This window comes from Vicia villosa, linkage group LG4 (genome assembly GCF_029867415.1).
Source record: "Vicia villosa cultivar HV-30 ecotype Madison, WI linkage group LG4, Vvil1.0, whole genome shotgun sequence".
NCBI classification, from domain to species: Eukaryota; Viridiplantae; Streptophyta; class Magnoliopsida; order Fabales; family Fabaceae; genus Vicia; species Vicia villosa.
Genome location: NC_081183.1, coordinates 174,107,620 through 174,131,190, shown reverse-complemented (window position 1 = coordinate 174,131,190; position 23,571 = coordinate 174,107,620). Strand labels below are relative to the sequence as shown.

Sequence of the window (23,571 nt, the reverse complement as noted above, 5' to 3'; positions counted from 1 at the left end):
GGTGACTGCGTGGCGCCCTGCGATTGGCCGGATTCGAATAGTTTTGGCGCGCGCAGATCTGTTGGTCAACAAAGCAATCCGGTGCGTCTCATGCGCGTGTGTATCATGCTCCCTCATGCTGCCAACCATCGGATCACCGGTCAGGCAAATCCAACGCATCCAAGCTTGCAGGCGTACCATGGTCTCCACGCACGCGCAGCACAGGATCAAAAGCTAAGTAATTTCTAATTTTTTTTTATTTTTTATTGCACAACCTTTTTATTTTATTTATAATATATATATATATATATATATATATTATGATTGTTTTATTTTTAATTTTGTCTTTATGCATAAAGACTATATAAAAAAAAATTATACAAAGATTTTATAAATTTTTTTTATGTTATTTATCTAATTTATTTATTTAATTATTTTCCCTTTTAATATTTAAATGACTTAATTTATTTATTTAATTTACCTTTAAATCTTTTAAATTCATATGTATTTTAATTTAAATTTATAAAAATCCATGAAAATTATTTTTACTCAATTTAGTTTTTCGCCTCGATTTAATTAATTAGGTCGCAAGACCAATAATTAATTAAATCGATTTATCATTATATTCCATTTGAAACTTAACCAGGATTGATGATACACTGAAAACATTTTCACCTCTTTCTGCCTTGCCTTTTCAGGGTCAACCCTAAAGGCGCCCAACCAACCATATCAGATCAAATTCGAAGCTAAGTATCTATTTACTCTGTTTATTTTAAATTTCTTTATTCGTTATTTTTAGGATTAGTGACGTTTGCCTCCGAACCGATAATGCACTCACCCCTCTGTTTATTCTTTCTTTTCCAATTTTCAGAGTTTATCGAATGCCAAAGCTACGCGTATTGGTAACCCTAAACCCTAACTCTAATATTTTCTGTTTTAATTTTTAAATTATATCCCGCTGGTTTCAATTCCCCTTTCCTCCGCTGGTTACAATTTCCCTTCCCCATTATTATTGTTATATTATTGTGTGGTTAGTAATTCTAGGGAGTGCAAGCCTGTTAATTGAATTAGAATAACTAATTATAAGATAATTTGATTGAATTAACCACGTGATTGTTGCACCCACGCACACTTTTGGGGTAACCTCTCTGTTGCCTTGCTGCCTGTTGCCTTGCTGCCTGTTGCCTTGTTGCCTGTTGCCTTGTGTTTTTGCAGAATAAGCCATGTCCCTCGAATACGAGGATACCTCAGCCATGTTGCCTCGATAAAAAGGTCACGACCCTAAATGATGCTGCCTTCGATACACAAATGACCTCGACCCTCGGATGTTGCCTACGGAAAAAGGCTGAGGTATCTTCTGGCTGCCTACGAAAATGGCTTATTCTGATCCTTGCCTTAGACTACCTGCCCCTCTATGGCATGGGACAGTCTTATGGCAAAGGATGCTTCGATAACCCTTCAACCTCCAAACGAAAGGCTTCCTGCCCTCTCATGGCATGGATAGACCCTTTCACCCTGAAAGGCTAAAAGAACTCTTTTTTCAAATTATAAGGTAATTGCCCCTAATTGCCTTGCTCTGGCTAAAATGTCTTTTATCAACTTTTTCTTTTCTAAACACTTTCAAGGCTACGCTCATTTACGAGCTAAAGTCCTTGTTTCTTCATTTTCTATACATTTCTAAACTTTTGGTTTCAAAACGAGCAAAGCAATTAAGAGCCCATGGAAAACCATGGATGCAAACGGTGCCTTACACCTTCCCTTTGCATAATTACCCCCCGAACCCTATTTTATTTAAAAGGTTTTTCCTGTTCTTTTAGCCTTTCCGATTTAATTTGGATAAAATAAAAGTCGGTGGCGACTCTTGCTCAACCGTACATTTTCGATTATAAAAGTCAGTTCACCGTATTACAGAACTGGCGACTCTGCTGGGGAGAATTTTCTTATAAAAGAGGGGTTACCTTAAAAGTTTAGGAACCACTTAATTGTTTTCTATTGTTTGCTTTGTTTGTTTTATTTTTCAGGGGCGTTTTGGGAATTAATTGATGGACGAATCCTATTCCCGGACTCAAGAACACTTAAGATTAGGAGTGGCATAGTCATGGCGACCTCTTTCACATATGTGGGAGATGAGTCAATATGAAGTTCACACTTGAGTTAGGACTCCATAGCATATGCACACCTTTCTCAAATGAGGGGGGTCTATGTATGTGTCTGTGGGTGCGCCGGAGCTCAAGGACCTTTAGTTACCCTTAACCCATCCTGGCCTTTAGGAACGTAGTGGGGGGACTACCCTTGACAAATGTTAAGGACTAGTCGCTACCCGATGCTACAATTCAGATAGGTTCTTTCTCAAAGTATCATTGCATGGTGCAAATGCATCATGTCCGAGGGTGCTTTAGAAGGGCTTACAATTCTGGATAACTTGTAGAACCTGTTGCTGAAATCTCCTTATCCATAGAAATGCCCTTGGGAAGGACACCTGATCTAAACTCCATGCAAGCCTTAAGCCAAAAATTGTGTGACTTGTGTGACTTGTTTGTGTTTACTACTAACCTTCATTTCCTCGCAGGTTTTGTTGAAAGGATTTGTTTGTCCTTACCATCTCGCACCAAGTCTAATGAACTGCATTCGCATAACATCATGACATCATGACATCATAAGCATAACATAATTAACTAACCCTTTCAAGGATCTTAGGGATTTAGGGCGCACAATTTCAGGTGCCCTTATCAAAGACTGAATCCCTATCAAGGGGCAAGAGGATTTATTTTCCTCTGGCCACATACCTTCCAATTCAAAGATTCGATACCTATCAAGCGGCAAGAGGATTTATTTTCCTCTGGCCACATACCTTCCAATTCAAAGATTCGATACCTATCAAGGGGCAAGAGGATTTATTTTCCTCTAGCCATGTACATTTAAATTCAGAAGTCTCCCGAATCAGAGGCGATGACCCACTCGATATGGTGAGCTTGATTCTCAAAGAAAGATGTTCAAAGACAAAATTCAGATTTCTTCAGACAAAGACGCGACCAAATCATTTTCTAATGTTGCTAACTAAATGCCTAAGATCCTTGAAAATACTGCATTTGCATTCATAAACATTACATCACAGGTTTCATAAAAACAAATGGCTCATCTTTCCGCTGTTTATTTCAGTAAGAAAGATGGATCTCGAACAATCTGTCAAGAATCTCCAGGCTCAGAATGCTGAATTCCAAGCCTTGATCCTGAACTTGTCCAAGGGGCAAGATGAGCTGAAAGCTCTCCTGACAAAGAAGACGAAGACTCAGAAACCCAAAGGAGTGATCAACTTAGGAAGAAGGTTCAGAGGCCGTCCTAAGAAAGCTGAAGAAGCTGAAATCCCTAAGGATGAGGAAGAAGAAGAGCATGAAGGTGACGCTGAAGGTAATGGGGACTCTGATGGTCAAGGTGACAACAAAGAAGAGGATCCTCAAGACGAGGATGAATCTGATGAGAAGTATAGGCTATTGGAAGAGCGTCTGAGAAGCGTGGAAATTCAGAAAGTACCTGGGCTGGATTTTGAAGAACTAGGACTCGTTCCTGGGGTCGTTATTCCTCCGAAATTCAAAATTCCTGCCTTTGCTAAGTATGATGGAGTCTCTTGTCCTAAACTACACTTGAGGTCTTATGTAAGGAAGATTCACCCTCACACTGCTGATAAGAGGCTCTGGATCCATTTCTTTCAGGAAAGTTTATCTGGAACTCAACTCGAATGGTACTATCAACTGGAAAGTACCAACATCCATACTTGGGAAGATTTAGTTGTTGCTTTCTATAAGCAATACCAATATAATTCCGATCTCGCACCAACTCGCATGCAACTACAAAGCATGTCTATGGGACCTAAGGAAAGTTTCAAGGAGTATGCTCAGAAATGGAGAGATCTAGCTGGGAGAGTCAAACCTTCTCTGGGTGACAGAGAGATGGTAGATATGTTCATGAATACACTGACTGGCCCCTTCTATAGTCATTTGCTGGGAAGTTCGTCATCTGGATTCACTGACCTCATACTGACTGGGGAACGTGTTGAAAGCGGTATTCGAAGCGGTAAAATTCAAGTGGCTACGTATGCTAATACCTCAAAGAAAGCGCACAATGAGAGGAATGAATCTAATACTGTGGGGACGGTCCTAGCCTCCAATCAAGTGCCGACACAACAAAGGGGCAACCAACGTAAACAAGGTGCATCTAAAAGGCAATTCACAAAGATCAACATAACTTTGGCCGAAGCGTTACAACAGTTGCTTAAAGCAGGGTTGATTACTTTAAAGGATCCTCCTCTGAAGCCCAACACCTTATCTCATCAGTATAATCCTAATGCAAGATGCGCTTATCACTCTGATAGTATTGGACATGACACAGAGAATTGTTGGCCGTTGAAGAACAAGATCCAAGATATGATCGACGCTGGTGAAATTGAGTTCGACCATCCTGCAACTCCTAATGTGATCACTGCTCCCATGCCTAAACATAACAAGATTGCTAATACTATGAATGGCTAGAAGGATGAACTCTTTAGATCATTAGATTTACTTTCTCTTGCAATTTCTATTCTGTTTGTTTAAACACTCAAATTATGATAGACATTATTTGTTTTAATAATCATCATCAGAGCATTGCATATGTTTGTCTTGAATAAATTATTTCGCTATCACTCATCTAAATTGCGTCTTTACTTTGCATATGTTTTATGATACTCAACTCCTGCTAAAGCTGTATGCCTTTTGAGGGAGGATGACGAAAACGATACCGCAACCTCATACAGTATGCTTTTGAACAGACTATGTTGACGATGTACAGGCATTGTTTCAATTCCTAAACAGTGGAGATATAAGGATGATAATCCCTCGTTAACCCCTTTGAGCCTAAGAAGTATAAGTTTATTTCTTGTACTAATTAAAAACCCTTGATCATAACCTGGGGCAGGGTAGTTCTCAGTTAATTTGGCTGTGCATTCTATTTTAAGAGAATCATTCAGTACACATTTCAACAAAGGTTTCAATCACAAGCGTTCATCCGCACACATCAAAGAAGTGTTGGAAATGTCAATCAAAAGACAATGACGGTTCATCAATCAAACAAGGCAGTCATTATCTTTCAAAAAGGAAAAAACGAAAAACATATATACAAAGAAAAGCCTGCTAAGTCAAAAATAAAAAAAGATGACTTAGGCAAAAATCAAGGCATCCCGCTGACTGTAAGCTCACAATAGACAGTTCAGGCAAAAGTTAGGGATATCAAGAAGATGAAAAAAGAGAAGTCAATAAATTCCTGAACAACACAACGTTGTGACTACCAAAAGGAAGAAGAGACTGCCATCTCAAAAAGTTCTCTTTGCTTGTGAACCATCATCATTATCAAAGGTGCAAATCCAAAAGTCTCTTGGAACCTGAATGCATAAGTTGAATTAACTGAGCTTAGGACTGAAGATCATCACGAAGAGGGGTGGGTACAATCAAATTTTGAGCCTTTATCCTTTGTTTCTTAAACCGTGAACCAAGCCACGTTACAGCCCTTAAAAGTCCTAACTGAAGCATGGTTAGTTCGAAAGCATACTGTCACCAAAAAGGTATCCTGACTCCTTAAGGTTTACCAAAAATGTTGAGTTGATATTTCATGTTTTTATAAACATCACGTTGTTACAAATATCATGTTTTACAAATATCGCGCTTTTGCATCTCCTGCTTTAAACGTTTTTCAAAAACTCAGGACAAACGTATGCATTGCATCTCATGAATTCATTATTAAACAAATTCTGCTACATAATTTCAAAATGTTAGCAACAGAAAGAATTTGCACAGGGTACAACTAATGACTAAAAGTTATACCGACAGACAAAATCACTTCAGAAGTAATGTCTCTTATGTATTCAAGGGGGACGACATGGTTTGCCCAACCAATCTGGGGCAATCAAGTCAAGATTCAAAAAATCTCTCAAAAGCCAAACAGTCAGGGGCATCATCCTAAGTTTACGATTACTAGGGGCATGTCGCCTACAATATACACTTCATAAAGTCCTCGCGAGGTGAATCTCTTCAAGTTCCTACTAGCAGGGGCAAATCTATGAAAGTCCAGTTTGACATCTTGATCAATACTTAGTGGTGTGTCCTAATCAAATCCAGGAATGGTAGTTACTATAATACTGGGGGCAACTTTCACCCATGTCTCCCCACAGAGCCAGGTTCACAAGATCATATCCCCACAGAGTAATCATTAAGAAGATATTTTCAAACGCTCTCGACAAAGACATGGCTCCCCAACAAAGTTTACATCTTCAACACTGCTAGTTCTCCAATACTTTGCTCTTCTCCAACATGGGTTACTAATACTTTTGTCCCCAAGCAGGGTCCATCAAGTTACTGATCATCCCCAAACAAGAATCATAAATTCCCAGCTGAGCATCTTCAAATAAGATCAGACATCAAAATCACAAAGACATAGAGATTTATTTTCTCAATCAAGACAACATAAATCATGTTCACATATCATATGTCATAAACATATTCATACATTGCATACATTACCTCATAATGAACTCATCCATAACATACAAAGTTTCTCATTTATTTTGAGGGATTCATTATATAATACATGCATCATGACATTGCATAAAGACCAACTATACCTATTGCAGGATACAGGTACAGACAAATGAACGAAATCTCCAACTTTCCAAGATCTAATTCAGCTACTACGAATGGTACTGACACGGTCAACGTTCAAAGATCTAATTCAGCTACTACGAATGGTACTGACACGGTCAACGCTCGAAGATCTAATTCATTTACCTCGAACGGTAATGACACGGTCATTTTCAAAGATCTAATTCAGTTACTACGAACGGTACTGACACGGTCCACTCTCAGAGATCTAATTCTATCATCACGAACGGTGTGGACACGATCACTGGCCTTCCCAGTCTAATTCAGTCACTACGAACGGTGCTGACACGACAAGAGAATCTAATTCCATCATCACGAACGGTGTGGACACGATCAACTGTTTCCGAAGTCTAATTCAGTTATTACGAACGGTACTGACACGACAAAAAGATCTAATTCTATCATCACGAACGGTGTAGACACGATCATCTTCCAAAGTCTAATTCAGTTACTACGAACAGTGCTGACGCGAACAACTCTCCTAAAATCTAATTCATCTACTATACGATCAACATTCAAACAATTACTTCTCAAACACTTCAGTCTCGACACTTGGATGGCATCTTTAAGCCCATCTCCAACAAATAATCCTCAATGCAAAAAACATCAGCCTAACGCATGGCATTCCAGACATCTACGGATGCAATTTGGATTGGTCTAACGCACGACTCATCCATCAACATGACGCACAGTTTTCCAGACATCTGAGGATGCAATTGAGAATAGTCTAACACACGATTTATTCTTTGACCTAACGCACGATTTTCCAGACATCTGAGGATGCAATTGAGAAGAGTCTAACGCACGATTTATTCTTCGACCTAATGCACGGTTTTCAGACATCTGAGGATGCAAGCTAGACCCAGTCTAACATACGACTCAACCTAAGTCTATTCCTCAAAAATAGTCTAACGTACGACACATTCTAACTCTCAAGTATATCAAGTCGGATGGCATCTTCAAGCCCATATCCATCATACATCTTCCTGAAACACCTGGATGGCATCTTCAAGCCCATCTCCGACAAAAGTCCCTACTTCAGCTAGGGCAAATTTCTTGGTATTCTAGTGTTCAATCATCTTCCACCTTCAGATACCGATTGGCATATAAACCACTCTACATCTTCAGGTTTAAGATAATTGAACAGGGGCAGCTGTCATACCCCAAAATTTGCCCATGCTAATCAATACACAAAGCCCCTAGACACACTCTCCTATACAAAAGCTCTGAATTAGGGTTTGACTAATTCAAGGGAAAATCATTGAATCAATGGCTCAAGGTGGTTCAATAAGGTCCCTAATATCCCAAAGTATCTCCATATAAAATTTCAAGTCAAACAGAACAAGTTTGGTCCCTCAAATCCTGGTTAGGTCAACAGTCGACTCGTAAGGGCAAAACAGTCATTACAAGTCAAAATACAGTCAAAGTTCAAGATATTTGGTCAATAACATCCTCATAACCCTAAAGTCATCATTTGATCAAGGATTGATCATGATGATGCAAGGAAAGATCAGAAAAGTCAAAAGTCAAGAGTTACTATTTTGGGCATGAACTGAAAAAGTCAACCAAACTTTGAAAATTCACCAAATATTCATACTTTATCAGAAAAATTCCCACCAAAGCTCATTTTAAAGGGAATTCACTCCTCCATCCAATGGTCCAAGAATCAGAGCTCATAGGTCAATGGTTTGAGAGATATGACTTCATACATTATAGGTCCTTTTCAAAAGTCAACAAAAAGATACTTCTTTCAAAAGGACATAAAATAAGAATGAAAAAAGATTTTGATGTGAGACCAAAGACACTGGTTAGAGGACTCTCTGAGGTTTCTAAAAAATCCTAGAACACCTCCATACCTCAAAAATTGAGGGAGATACATCTTGTCAAAGTTGGACTATTTTGGAGGGAAAAGTGTGAAGGAATTTTGAATTTCTTGCTAATGGGCCTATATTTTTAAGATCCAAACTTGTTCCTCATGACATTGAGAGCCCATAAACCAATGGCCACGAAATTGTGGGATCTATTTGATTTATTATTAATTTTTATTCATTTAAAAAATGATTAAAGTTAAGTAATTCAATTAAAAATCAAAGATTTGGTTTATAGAATCAATTTGGATCAATTCAATTGTCAATAATATCCCAAAACCAATATAATTTCGTGCATATTAAAATTGGGAAGAAATCGATTCAATTAAGGCAAAATTAGAAAGATTTCATGGCATATTTCCAATCTAATTTTCTCTACACTCAATCTCAAGATTCACAAAGATCTCCTTCAATTTTGTTAACCTAAAGCTCTCCCTATAAGTACACAATCAATTCAGAAGGCTAGGGTTCAAGAATTCTGCCTCCAAAAGCTTCAAATCCGAGTAAAAAAATTCAAGAAATCTCAAACTCGATTTCCAATTTGCAAGCATATTCAGGAGTTCTCTTTGGTCCTAGCACGTTCTAAGAACTCCACTGAACGATTTGAGATCGTTACCAGGCCTCCTCACATCAAGAACACGCTCATACAAGCCCACGGTTTGCGTTTTTTTTTCAAAACTTCGATTACATTGAATCATGCATCCTTTCCATAATCTAAATGCATAGATATGTTTGTTGTGGTGTGTTTACCGTTTCTGGAAAATTAATTGAGTTTTTATGCGCATATGAGTCGGATGCCATAGTTAGGTTTCCGAAGCTCTTTTTTGGGGCTTTCTTATACAGGTATTGGTTGACCAAATTAAGGTCATAATAGGATTCGTGAGAGTCATACGAATCCTATGGCACCGTCGCGAAAAATTTATTTGCCATCTAGGTGGTATTCGTTATTTTGCAGGTGTGGAAAGAAGGTCTTTTATGGCGCATTTGGCAACAAGCGGTGTAAAAAACCTTGTTGCAGAATTTTTGAGGAAGAAGGTGACTGCGTGGCGCCCTGCGATTGGCCGGATTCGAATAGTTTTGGCGCGCGCAGATCTGTTGGTCAACAAAGCAATCCGGTGCGTCTCATGCGCGTGTGTATCATGCTCCCTCATGCTGCCAACCATCGGATCACCGGTCAGGCAAATCCAACGCATCCAAGCTTGCAGGCGTACCATGGTCTCCACGCACGCGCAGCACAGGATCAAAAGCTAAGTAATTTCTAATTTTTTTTTTATTTTTTATTGCACAACCTTTTTATTTTATTTATAATATATATATATATATATATATATATATATATATATATATATATATATATATATATTATGATTGTTTTATTTTTAATTTTGTCTTTATGCATAAAGACTATATAAAAAAAAATTATACAAAGATTTTATAAATTTTTTTTATGTTATTTATCTAATTTATTTATTTAATTATTTTCCCTTTTAATATTTAAATGACTTAATTTATTTATTTAATTTACCTTTAAATCTTTTAAATTCATATGTATTTTAATTTAAATTTATAAAAATCCATGAAAATTATTTTTACTCAATTTAGTTTTTCGCCTCGATTTAATTAATTAGGTCGCAAGACCAATAATTAATTAAATCGATTTATCATTATATTCCATTTGAAACTTAACCAGGATTGATGATACACTGAAAACATTTTCACCTCTTTCTGCCTTGCCTTTTCAGGGTCAACCCTAAAGGCGCCCAACCAACCATATCAGATCAAATTCGAAGCTAAGTATCTATTTACTCTGTTTATTTTAAATTTCTTTATTCGTTATTTTTAGGATTAGTGACGTTTGCCTCCGAACCGATAATGCACTCACCCCTCTGTTTATTCTTTCTTTTCCAATTTTCAGAGTTTATCGAATGCCAAAGCTACGCGTATTGGTAACCCTAAACCCTAACTCTAATATTTTCTGTTTTAATTTTTAAATTATATCCCGTTGGTTTCAATTCCCCTTTCCTCCGCTGGTTACAATTTCCCTTCCCCATTATTATTGTTATATTATTGTGTGGTTAGTAATTCTAGGGAGTGCAAGCCTGTTAATTGAATTAGAATAACTAATTATAAGATAATTTGATTGAATTAACCACGTGATTGTTGCACCCACGCACACTTTTGGGGTAACCTCTCTGTTGCCTTGCTGCCTGTTGCCTTGTTGCCTGTTGCCTTGTGTTTTTGCAGAATAAGCCATGTCCCTCGAATACGAGGATACCTCAGCCATGTTGCCTCGATAAAAAGGTCACGACCCTAAATGATGCTGCCTTCGATACACAAATGACCTCGACCCTCGGATGTTGCCTACGGAAAAAGGCTGAGGTATCTTCTGGCTGCCTACGAAAATGGCTTATTCTGATCCTTGCCTTAGACTACCTGCCCCTCTATGGCATGGGACAGTCTTATGGCAAAGGATGCTTCGATAACCCTTCAACCTCCAAACGAAAGGCTTCCTGCCCTCTCATGGCATGGATAGACCCTTTCACCCTGAAAGGCTAAAAGAACTCTTTTTTCAAATTATAAGGTAATTGCCCCTAATTGCCTTGCTCTGGCTAAAATGTCTTTTATCAACTTTTTCTTTTCTAAACACTTTCAAGGCTACGCTCATTTACGAGCTAAAGTCCTTGTTTCTTCATTTTCTATACATTTCTAAACTTTTGGTTTCAAAACGAGCAAAGCAATTAAGAGCCCATGGAAAACCATGGATGCAAAGGGTGCCTTACACCTTCCCTTTGCATAATTACCCCCCGAACCCTATTTTATTTAAAAGGTTTTTCCTGTTCTTTTAGCCTTTCCGATTTAATTTGGATAAAATAAAAGTCGGTGGCGACTCTTGCTCAACCGTACATTTTCGATTATAAAAGTCAGTTCACCGTATTACAGTAACACTTATCAAGTTTAAGACAGAGGTGTTCACAGAATTCCAGAAGTTCAAGGTGAAGGCTGAGAAGCAGAGTGGTCAGAAGATAAAGATTCTCAGAACGGATGGTGGAGGTGAGTATAACTCTACAGAATTCCAGAAGTTCTGTGATGATAATGGAATTGAGCATGAGGTTACTGCTCCTTATACTCCTCAACACAATGGTCTGGCTGAACGAAGAAACCGTACTTTGCTTGATATGACGAGAAGTATGCTAAAAGAGAAGAAGCTTCCTCACAATCTCTAGGGAGAAGCTGTTGCTACTGCAGCATATGTGCTCAATAGGTGTCCAACAAAGAGGCTGAAGGAGATTGTTCCTTTAGAGAAGTGGACTAATGAGAAGCAAAGTGTTAGTCATCTGAAGGTTTTTGGTTTTGTGTGTTACAAACATGTTCCAGAACCTAGAAGGAAGAAGCTGAATGATAGGAGCAGAGTGATGTTATTGGTGGGGTACCACAGTACAGGGGCATACAAGCTCTATTGTCTAGAGACTAACAAAGTTGAAGTCAACAGAGACGTCATTGTGAAGGAATCAGAATGTTGGGATTGGAGAGAGCCTCAACCAACTTCTGATGTAGAGATAACTTTTGAAGAAGAGTTAGAGTCCGAAGATGAAGAATCTTCTGAAAATGAGTCAGATGGTGAATCTGATTCTGATCCATATTTTGATGATGATCCAGAGTCTGGTGGTAGTCATGATTCTGGAATGGAAAACTCTGAAGACGTAGAGTCTGGAGGACAAGCTTCTGGAGATGATCATGAAGGTGGTGACTCTGGAGTAGTTGACTCTGAAGTAGCTCAAAGGCCACAAAGATTCAGAACTATACCTAGAAGGTTTGCAGTTTTTGACATGTTGCAAGACACAAAAGTTGACTCAGAGGGAGATGTCATTCAGTGTGCCATGTTAGTAGACTCTGAACCAGTAGGTATTGAAGAAGCGCTCAAGAAGAAAGTCTGGCTGAATGCCATGAAAGAAGAACTTGAGGCTATAGAAAGAAACAAGACTTGGAAGCTGACAGAACTTCCAAAGAAGAAGAAAGCCATCAGCGTCAGATGGGTTTTCAAGGTAAAGCTGAAGCCAGATGGATCGGTTGGTAAGCACAAAGCAAGGCTAGTGGCCAGAGGCTTTCTTCAGAAATTGGACTAGATTACTTTGAGGTATTTGCACCTGTAGCTAGACATGAAACAATCAGACTGGTGATTGCGTTAGCTGCAAACAGAGGTTGGTCCTTGATGCATCTGGATGTAAAGTCTGCATTTCTGAACGGTCCATTACAAGAGGAGGTTTACGTGTCACAACCCCCTGGCTTTGTGAAAAAGAATCAGGAAGGGATGATGTACAAATTACACAAAGTGTATGGATTAAAGGAAGCACCCAGAGCTTGGAATTTGAGAATTGATTCATTTTTCAAGAAGCAAGGGTTTCAGAAGTGTGAGATGGAATATGGAGTCTATGTGCAACATTCTGGAAGTTCTGATGTTTATGACATATTGCTTATAGGGAGTTGTCCAGAAGATCTGATGAAGTTCAAGAAGGTGCTGATGAATGAGTTTGAGATTACAGACCTTGGAAAAATGTCATATTTTCTAGGGATGGAGATTCTATACTCAGAAGATGGTATCATTCTGCATCAGCTAAAATTTGAGTTAGAACTTCTGAAGAAGTTTAAGCTGGAGAATTGCAAAGCTGCAGTTACACCGTCAAAAACGAATAAGAAGTTGGACCTTGACTCTGAAGGTGAAGATGTTGATGCTACGATCTTCAAACAGCTGGTTGGTCTCTAAGGTATTTGTGTAATACCAGGCCTGATATATGCTATGCAGTTGGATTGGTTAGTAGGTTTATGAGTCACTACAAAAAAAAAGGTCTCCTACCATGTTCAAGAAACCGAGGCTATATGCAAAATAACCGTGGCGCAACGCTGAGGCCATGGTTTGGCCACAGAAATTCAACTGTGGAGTATGCGGCCGTGGCCTAAAGTAAAGTCCACGGTTTTTTGGTATAGACCACGCCTTTTTGACAACCGTGGCTTTTTTAGGCCACGGTTTAGGTAGCTTGATTAAGGCCGCGGTTTGTATTTGCCATGATTGCAAAACTGTGGCTATATGGTAAAGCCACGGTTTCAATTTAACGTTTACGATACAGTTTTGGTTCAACATATAGCCACGGTTTGACTATGACCACATATTTAAAACCGTTGTTATATGTTATGCTTTCTAAACCATTTATTTTGCCACGGTTTTTTTCTGTATGATAACATAAATATGTGGATATATATATATATATATATATATATATATATATATATATATATATATATATATATATATATATATATATATAACACTTTTATCATTTCATAAGTGTTTCATTTTGTCTTTCCATTACATAATTAAGTCTAAGGGTGTTGAACAGAACCGCCAAACTTAACCGAGCAACTTTAGTTTTCTTATATTCGTTGATCCAATGCCAATAGTTTTGCAAAAAATACAATAAGACATATAAAACTTTTCATATTCAATTTCAATGTAAAATAATCCTTTACACCAAGCTATGCATCCTCCTTGGCCCATAAATCGTATATACCTCAATATCCATCCTGTCATTTACATTTTTTTCCTCATGAACAAACTTAATGCATTACATTTATTATAACAGTCTTAATCTAGGCTAGAAAAAAATAAAAAATATGGGCCAATAGTTAATTGGTTAAGAATTAGTTACTCTTAACTAACTTCACTAGTTTACTTGCTAAACTAGTAAACCTGGCAGAATGTGGAGGAATTCCCTCATATACTTTTAATCTAGCAAGTGCAGCCTCTCCGCGCTTTGTCTTGTGTGGAATCATTCTACATAAACACACAAACACTTCTAAAAAACACTCCAAAAAACACTTCTAAAAAACACGGTCTAATAAGCTGCTTATACAAACAGACTTTTATTATCAATTTCATAATTCGATTTTATCAAATAAACAGAGACGTAAAACAAATCATTCAAAAAAACATTCACATCTAGATCACCAATCTAATATTAATGGAACATGTTATGAAAATTGATAAGATACTGATCATGTTATTAGAATGTAGAAATGAAACAAACTGTGAGAATTGTTACCACAGAGATGCATGTAACAGGTATGACTTTGCCGGCTTCCAGAACATCAATGATTAAATCTATGGAAATGGTAGCATCGATATCTTGATCAGACACTTCTATAACCGGTGGAGAAGATACCGAGATATTAAGATTCATGTCATCGTTTGGATATTGTTTGTATAATTGAGGAATGATGAGTTTCCATTCAGCAGTGTTCAAAATCAAGTATCCAATGCAAAGCATCTGCCTGAGGCAAGAACAACATAAACTATCAAAACTATACTTGAGTTGATTCTATAATAATGCAAATGTATCTACAGAATTCAGAAACTTACTGCAAACACAATGTTGTTTTATAACTGTTTTAAGTACTTGGCCGCTAATAATGCAAATGTTAACGATCTGAGATGCTTCTTGCGTGTCCCATTCCTGCAGCCATAATAAATAAACCATCAACATAATGTTGTTTTATAACTGTTTTAAGTACTTGGCCGCTAATCACACCAATTTTTCAAAATAACTAGATTCTGCATTTTTCATTTTAGTTATAAGATACTCAGCAGTACAATATTTCATTATCTATGAGTACAGCTTATTGCATAATGTATCTAGATTTATTTTGATGCAGAAAAACAGAAATGAAAAAAGCTTCATAACAGTGAAATGCTATTCAATAGAAAAAGGAACATGTGTATAACTAGCATAATAATAGCTTGTCAACAATACTTATTGGAGGACAGTGGCATCTACTAGCTCCATCAGGGATTTTGCGGATTGGAACATTTTTGGAATGTCATGTGGAGCAACTTCCTTCCGAGACTGGTTCAGCTGTGTTTTTGCAAGGTGAGTTAAAGAATAACTAACCTGAAAGAAGCAATGAAGATATTTAGCAAGAAAAAAAAAACAAAATCTCTGATTGGCCAAGTTTCTCAACAAATATTTTACCTCCTTTAATAGGTCACGGGAACACAAATAAGTATCACAAAGAAGCCGACCGGCAACGCAGGACATGATAGCAGGATCAGTTCCAAAACCAAATGTTTTGCCTCTTCTTTCGAGCTTAGGCATTGTGGATCGGTTGAGACGGCCAAGTTTAGACCACAAGCTGCTTGGGACCTTGCAAGCCTGCACAAGTTTTCATGTTTAAAGGAGTAGAAGCAGCAGTTTCTTCATATTATAAAACGTGAATTGGATATATGATGAAAAGAAAATGAGCAATTATAGTGGAAATGTGAAATTCAAGATAAACTTTAAGGTATGAAGATTAAAAAGTCAGGCCCGGATTCAGTACTCCTTATGAATAGTAATGCGTCAGTAATTAATTGTCTGAAGTTTCGCTTTCAACCAGCTACCTTCCCAGTATATCCAACATAATCAACTCTAACAACAAACTTTGGTCTTATGTGAAATTCATGCTACTTTTTACCAGACCTAGTCCAAACAATTTGAACCAAATGTTTATCGTCGAGATGTCATCCAAGTGAAAGCAAAGAGTAATAAAAAAGGCTATAAACTGATATGAACAATTCAGTTAATTTTTATTCAATGTGAAAAAGTCATATAATTGGACAAGAAAATGTTTTGGAGAAGCAGCCAAACTCCTACCTGAGATCTGTGGAGAAGAACATCCAGGTCGAATCCTGAAATATTATGTCCAACAAGAACATCACTATCCATCTTGTGTAATTCTATCATTAGACGATTTAACACAGCTCTCTCACTGAAAAACAACGTAAATAAATAGTCAATCCTGGAAGCAAGCATATAATATTCAACAAAAGTCATAAACATTTATGCATGATGTCGACAGAGTAAAAACTTAATTGCAGCTTTTTACAGAAATCTGCAGGAGTAACTTTAGACTCTTGAACATACTTCTCAAGCTGTATCATCTCAGAGGAGCGCAAAGGTGTAGTTGGAATAGCATAGACGCACCTCTGCATGTTCTTCAGAACAACACAACAACTCTGATATGAATTCCCTGTTTTGACCTAAATATCAACAAGTATAGTTATTACCCCAGCTTTCTGTTGGTCAAGCACCAAAAAAAAGGTGAAAAACTCAATTCCAAAAAGGTGAAAAACTCCCTGTTTCGACAAATAGCCCAACTGATGAGACTTTGACCCAGCTGATAATTTTTGCTCACTAACAAAACAATGGCTATTAGGAAAACCATATGAAAGAAAAATAGATATATGTGAATGGGAAAAATAAAAGAAGAAGAAGAAGATAATTGGACCCACGTTATTACCTCATCTCTGGGCTTCTCTTCGGTTCAGCTTCATCTTCATGATTCAACAAATTCCGGACCAAGCCTCCGTTCCGTAGGTAGGCTTCACCACGATTCATCACAATCCTCTATATTTTTCTTCTTTTCTTGATGCTATGACGTTGCCCGAGATCTATTGAATGATAACCCTATAGCTTTCACTTGATTCATGCTTCTTAGAGCATTCAATGGAGCTTCATAGATTTAGGGTTAGTGAGAGAGATCCGAATTAGGGTTTGAGTTTGAGGTGAGAGGCGAGGGGGAGAGATGCTCTTAGTTCAGTTCATGGCGGCGTCGTGTTTTGTTTTTCCGGAGAAAGAGATCGAAGAAGGTCATCGGCGCCGCTGAGTCTATCGAGAGGGGAAGATGAAAGCTCTTTGAGTAAGGTCAATAGTCACAACGTTGATAAAACCTAATCCCCTTTTCACGTTTCATTCAATATTTGATTTTAATTAGATTTAATCTTAAAAAAATAATATATATATATATATATATATATATATATATATATATATATATATATATATATATATATATATATATATATATATATATATATATATATATATATATATATATATATATATATATATATATATATATATATATATATATATATATATATATATATATATATATATATATATATATATATATATATAAAACAAGAGAAAGAGGGACACCAAAAAAAAAGAGGGAAATTTTGGAGGGATATATTTTTTTAGGTTTGGACTACAGTTTGAAGTGAAAATTATGAGGCCGCGGTTTTCGTTTGCGGCTAAAAATATCTGCAGTTGTCTAACCATGACAATTGAAGTAAAGGCCACAGTTTCACACTCCGGATTCAATATTCTATAACATACGTCTACGCTTTGATAACCATGGCCAAATCATATATGTGGCCACAGTTTCTGAGCTGTGGAAAATTTTAGCGTGGCCGTAGGCCAAATTTCTAGTAGTGAGTAAACCTAAGTGGTCCCATTATCAAGCTGCTGTTAGAATATTGAGGTATATCAAGGGAACTCTGAAGTTTGACATATTGTTTCCTTCTGAGAGAAAGGAAGAATCAGAGTTATTGAGTTACTCTGACTCTGATTGGTGTGGAGACAGAGTTGATAGAAGGAATACCTCTGGATACTTGTTTATGTTTTTGGGAGGTCCTATTTCTTGGAGTTCCAAGAAGTAAGCTGTTGTTGCTCTATCAACCTGTGAAGCTGAGTACATTGCAGGCGTTGTAGCTGCATGTCAAGCTGTGTGGCTTCTGAACTTATTAGAAGATCTGAAGATTAGAGTGAAGAAGCCTCTGAAGCTGATGATTGATAACAAGTCTGCAATCAATCTTGCCAAGAATCCTGTGTTACACGGAAGAAGCAAGCATATTGAGACTAATTATCATTTCTTGAGAAGCCAAGTCCAGAATGGAACATTAGAGGTTGTGTATTGTAGCACCCAGAAGCAGCTGGCAGATGTTCTGACGAAGGCAATCAAGACGGATCAATTTCTGCTTTTAAGGAATGGAATTGGAGTTGTCAGCTTTGATTGAAGAATATGAATTAAGGGATGATATTGAAGTGTAATTCAATATTCAGAAGGTGAGCATCAGAAGCTCTGGATGTTAGATGTTCTGATGCGGGTTGATCTTCTGATGGTTACTCAGAAGATAGTGTTGACCAAAAGTTCTACCTTTTGGGTCCAGATAGCGTAGCTGTTTAGTTAAAGGGTACTTTAGTATTTGTTAGTATTGTACTGTTTGTACCTTTAGACTTGTTCATTAAGTTTACTCATTAGGGCTTATGTGGCAAGATTTCCTTTTGTATAAATAGCCTTGTAGTAGCTATTATTTATAACACACAAGTAGTAGAATATAAACAACTTTATTCTCTCATTCTCTTTTGCGCCATTATTTTTTTTGTTTATTCTCTTTGTTATCATCTTTTATTCTTGTGCATCAACAATTTGGTCCCTTCCTAACTATGACTGGAAGATGTCATGTGCAATTATAAAAAAGGGAACGAAGAAAAGTTTTTCATTTCACCGCTCTATGGTTAAATTTGTTAAAATTAGTTACTAAAATGGTTTTTTTTCTTATAATGAATTTTTTGTCAAAATATACTATTGAAAACAAATTTCTGAAAAACCCTTCAATGTATGGAATAGATTGTAAAAAAATTTAAGATAAAAAAATAGGTTCTTGTATGCCTAAAAAGAAGTCTAAACCTCATATAAGTCAAGTTATATTGACAAAAAAAATACAAGAAAAATGCTTATTTATTAATAAATACACAAAAAACATATACACCGTATCGACTTGAAAATTTTCAATATTATTTCATCTTCTTTCTGATTTATACTAAAATTGAATTGATGAACATTGTTCTCATATTAAGTGTGTGTGGGGTTTGGTTTTGGAGTAAAGAATTAATTTTGAATAAATAATTATGTAAAATTGATTCTGCTTAAAAACAAATTAAAAATAATTAAAAGTATTTATTGATTCTGCTTAAAAATAAATTAGAAATAATTAAAAATATTTATTTTAAATAAATTTTTAAAAAAGTCAATTGAAGAGCATAAAAATTATATTTAAATTTAAAAGTTATAAATTTTAACTTCATATAATTATAATTTTGATTATATATTATAAAGTAATCAAATATATTAAAGTCAAATTTACATTTTTCATAATAAGTCTAGCGAGTTTTAAACCTAAAACATTGTGAGGAGCACACTCTTAAGACCCAAACATTTTACGTTAGACCACACACATGCACACGTCAATTTTATATATTAACAATCAATCCTCTCGCGAAAACAAATATATAATATGTTTGGGAGAGTTTATGTTTTTAATATGCACAATAACAATACATTCAACTTGATTATTGATTTTAATTTAAAAAGGAAGGAATGTTTCAAAGAGATACATTTAAAATTTAATAAATTGAATGGTTTTCTTAAAATTTGTATATTTAAACGTTTAAGAGAATATTTTGATGTTAACAACTTAACGTGCATCTACTTTTTTTTTTTCCTCTCCATAACAAAATGAATAAAGATAATCTTAATTTATTTTCACCTAATACAAGGCATCATTCTAGAGCTATGGTGACGAGCAGCCGGAGAAGTTTCTAATTAACGATTAATTTCCTTACCATAAAAAAGAACCCAATTTACAAATTTAACATGCTTTCAATGAATCAAACTTATTAGTAGAGATTATAAACATTGATAATTTAATTTAACAATGAAAAACATATTTTAACCTAGAGAAATGATAATTGGTTATTGTTTTTTTTCCTCATTGTTGGACTATATAAAAAAAGGAAAAAGACAAAGCAAGACGTATTGAAAACAAAAAAAATCCTAATTTGAGGAAGGATTTGGACCCATGTGGCACTTTTCTAGAGAATCCATAGACTTTTTGAACACTCTCACCAATCACTCCAATTCCATTCTTTATTAAAAACTTAGTCACCAAGAAATTTTATAAACTTCATTGTCACCTTTCAATGTGTTGTAGTTGTAGTGGTTGAGTTAAAATACTAAAATAATAATAACAACAATATATCCCTTCATTTCACCCTCCCAACTCCTTTCAAAAACATTACTCATCACATTAATTTCTCTCCCTCTTTATACCAAAAAAAAGCATATATTATAAACTATAATATATAAAAAAAAATGCTTGATCCACGAAGATACCATTACCAACCCACAATTTCTTTTCCAGTAATTTCTGATGATATATCATTACAACAAAAACCTCACACCAACAACAACATATGTCAAACAAAAAACATCAACAATGATCCACATGATCAATCTGGTATGTGTTCTCCTCCTTTATGGACAACAAAGAGTAAAAGCACCAACTATAGAAGTCTTTCTCCTGAATCAAAGATTGAAGCCATTGAAAGAGGTCAAAGAGAGTTAATGGAAATGGTCAAGAACATGCCAGAGTCAAGCTATGAACTCACTCTAAAAGATCTTGTAGAGGAACAACAACAACAACAACAACAACAACATCGTCATCATCATGTTGAAGAACACAACAACAACAATAGGGTAGTGAAGCAGAAGAGTTTGAATAACAAAAAGGCAAACAGAAGAGAAGGGATGATGGATAAGAGAAGTATTAGTACTGGCCATGGGAATAATATTGATAGTGGAGGATTTTATCTGAAAATGGTTTTTCCAATTTCTTTAGGATCATCAAAGAAACAATATTACAAGAAGAATAAAGAGTCATCATTGGTTAATAGTAATAATAGTAATAATAATTCAAAGGTTTCTCCTAGAACATCATCAGTTTCTGATCATGGATCTGTTAGTAAAGATTGGTGGAAGAAGAAGAAGAGTGGTTCAGAATGTGGAGGTGAAAGTGATCACAGTGCTAGCACCAAAAGATCCGGTAGTATCAGCACCAACAGCAGCTGCAGCAGCAGAAGTAATACTAGCAGGTATGTTTCTTAATTAGTACCATATAATTATAAATGTTTTTTTCTTTAATTTTTGAAATACGATATATAGAAGATATATAGAATTTTAGGGTTTGTTAGGGTTTGTCTGACGGTGAAGGCTGGAGACCTAACAATTTCTGTGTCAGACCAGACCATAGAGCGCTCCGGTCAGATTAGTCGGTTTTAGGGTCGGATAATTATTTTTGTGGTTCAAAAAGTATGCACGAGTTTTGTGGTGGGTTGTTATTGGTTTAAGATGGTAGGTCAATGTTGATAAGTGAACGTGAACAAATAAACATGTCACAGAAGTTTACAGCCTTAAAAGGAAAGACAAATTGATAAAGTAATATATAGTGGCGTTTCTTTTTAGAACTTTATGTAAATGAGTCAAATTAATTTTCAAAGCGTGCAGTGCAGTTCATGTTAATCAATAAAGCAAAAGGAACTACAGTTTTGTTTCTTAGTTAGTGCTGTTTTATCTGACAGTGTTCTAAATTGTGATTGTGTTGTGTTTTGGCATTGAATATTGCAGGCATGAAATAAGTGCTAGTAGTTGTTGGCCTTTCACACGAAGGTCTGAAATTCTAACACAGAAGTAAGTTCGTTTGAAAAACATCAAAAATCAAGGTGAGGAATAATGGTGGATCAAAAGCTATATACATTTCAGCTTCTGGAAATCACGGTGGGAGAAATTTAAACCCACACTGCTCAACCAAACACATGCTAAGTGTCTTGTATGATATTTTGGACTGCAAAATATTGTTTGAGATATGTATTTGTATCATTGTTATTTGATTGAAATTTAGAGACATGGGAGCATGTAAAACCAAGTATCCAAACACTGGATTTGACATACAGTATGAAATATGTAGTATTATATTTTGCTGACTCATTAAATATTACTAGTTGAGAGATAAATGATAGTGACTTAAATGTATTTTGAACCATATTAATTTTTTAAAAATTGAAGTTTTGATTCCCCATATATTTTTATCAGTTTTTTGTTCTAAGGTTTATTAAATTTTTTTTTTTGAATGTTTTGGTTTCACTATTTTTGAATCGACTTTGTTGACGTGGTGATGCTTATATGTGGACAGATTTAATATGATATGTTATTGTAGAACAAAAGTAGTTGTGTTGTATTGAAATTGTCTTTAGTTGTGTATTAAATGAGATTACAGAGAGTGTATATTTATATGCATATGGATTATTTAAAACTAATTATCACTACAATTTATAATAATTCACCATGCTAATTGATTCTAATGAATTCTGAACACTCCCTCTAACCCGGATTATATAAGTCATATGAGCCGAGCTTGTTACAAATATAATCTACTCGAGAATTCTTGAAAGATTTAGTGAACATATTAGTTCATTGGTCTTCAGACTTGACGAAATCTGTGGTTATTTCTCCTGAAATTACATTGTTACTTACATAATTACAGTCTATTTCTATGTGCTCGGTCTATTCATGCAAGACTAGGTTAAATGCAATGTGAAGTGCCGCTTGATTATCTCATGTCAGTTTTGTGGTATGAAGATCTCCCAATCTAAGTTCTAAGAGTGAAATTTTTAGCGATGCAATCTCCTTTGGGATTGTTGCCATAACTCGGTATTCAACTTCAACACTAGATAATGCAAATGTATTTTGTTTCTTACTTTCTCCATGAGATCATAGTACCTCAAATAAGAACACAATATCTAGAAATGAATCTCATATCCGACAGTGATCTTCCTGGTCGACATCTGAATAACAAGTGACTTTAGCATCACCTTTATCTCCATATAATAGTCCTCTTCTTGGTGCATTATTTATATATCTAAGAATTCGAATGACTGCATCCCAATAACTATCACAAGGGGTGTTCAAAAATTAGCTCACGATGCTAACTGCAAATATAATATCTGTAAGATAATTGAGTTTACCCATAAGTCGTCAATATCTTATAGGGTCTTTCATTGACCCCCTGATTTGGGAGAAGTTTGACATTGGGATCCATAAGAGTATCAATAGGAAGACAATCAAGCATACTCGTTTCACTTAGGATGTCTAATGCATGCTTGCGTTGGTTAATTGCAATGCCTGATGAGGAATGGGTAACTTCAATGCTTAAGAAGTATCTGAATGGACCTTAGGACTTTTGTCTGAAATTTTCGAAAGATGATTTTGAGTCCTTGAATACCATTTGGGTTGTCTTTAGTGATAACAATTTTATCAACATAGGCCAC

General features: G+C 35.9%; 3 protein-coding genes across 3 annotated transcripts; 1 reads left to right on the top strand and 2 right to left on the bottom strand.

The window, feature by feature from the left end:
- Nucleotides 1-14,227: 14,227 nt before the first annotated feature.
- Nucleotides 14,228-14,766, bottom strand: LOC131598345 (uncharacterized). The gene is made up of 3 exons (XM_058870958.1): nt 14,629-14,766; nt 14,444-14,538; nt 14,228-14,360 (listed from the first exon to the last, which is right to left on the bottom strand). The coding sequence occupies exons 1-3, from the start codon at nt 14,764-14,766 to the stop codon at nt 14,228-14,230; spliced, it is 366 nt and encodes a 121-aa protein (XP_058726941.1).
- A 65-nt stretch (nt 14,767-14,831) lies between these two features.
- LOC131598344 (DNA polymerase alpha catalytic subunit-like) lies at nt 14,832-17,307 on the bottom strand. Its single transcript, XM_058870957.1, has 7 exons — nt 16,862-17,307; nt 16,430-16,755; nt 16,216-16,326; nt 15,556-15,735; nt 15,361-15,474; nt 14,946-15,039; nt 14,832-14,857 (listed from the first exon to the last, which is right to left on the bottom strand). Exons 3-7 carry the CDS (start codon nt 16,303-16,305, stop codon nt 14,832-14,834), a joined length of 504 nt encoding a protein of 167 aa, XP_058726940.1. The 5' UTR covers nt 16,306-16,326; nt 16,430-16,755; nt 16,862-17,307.
- Nucleotides 17,308-20,384: 3,077 nt separating this feature from the next.
- On the top strand, nt 20,385-22,257 carry LOC131600343 (uncharacterized). Its single transcript, XM_058872521.1, has 2 exons — nt 20,385-21,339; nt 21,872-22,257. Exons 1-2 carry the CDS (start codon nt 20,561-20,563, stop codon nt 21,936-21,938), a joined length of 846 nt encoding a protein of 281 aa, XP_058728504.1. The 5' UTR covers nt 20,385-20,560; the 3' UTR covers nt 21,939-22,257.
- Nucleotides 22,258-23,571: the final 1,314 nt, after the last annotated feature.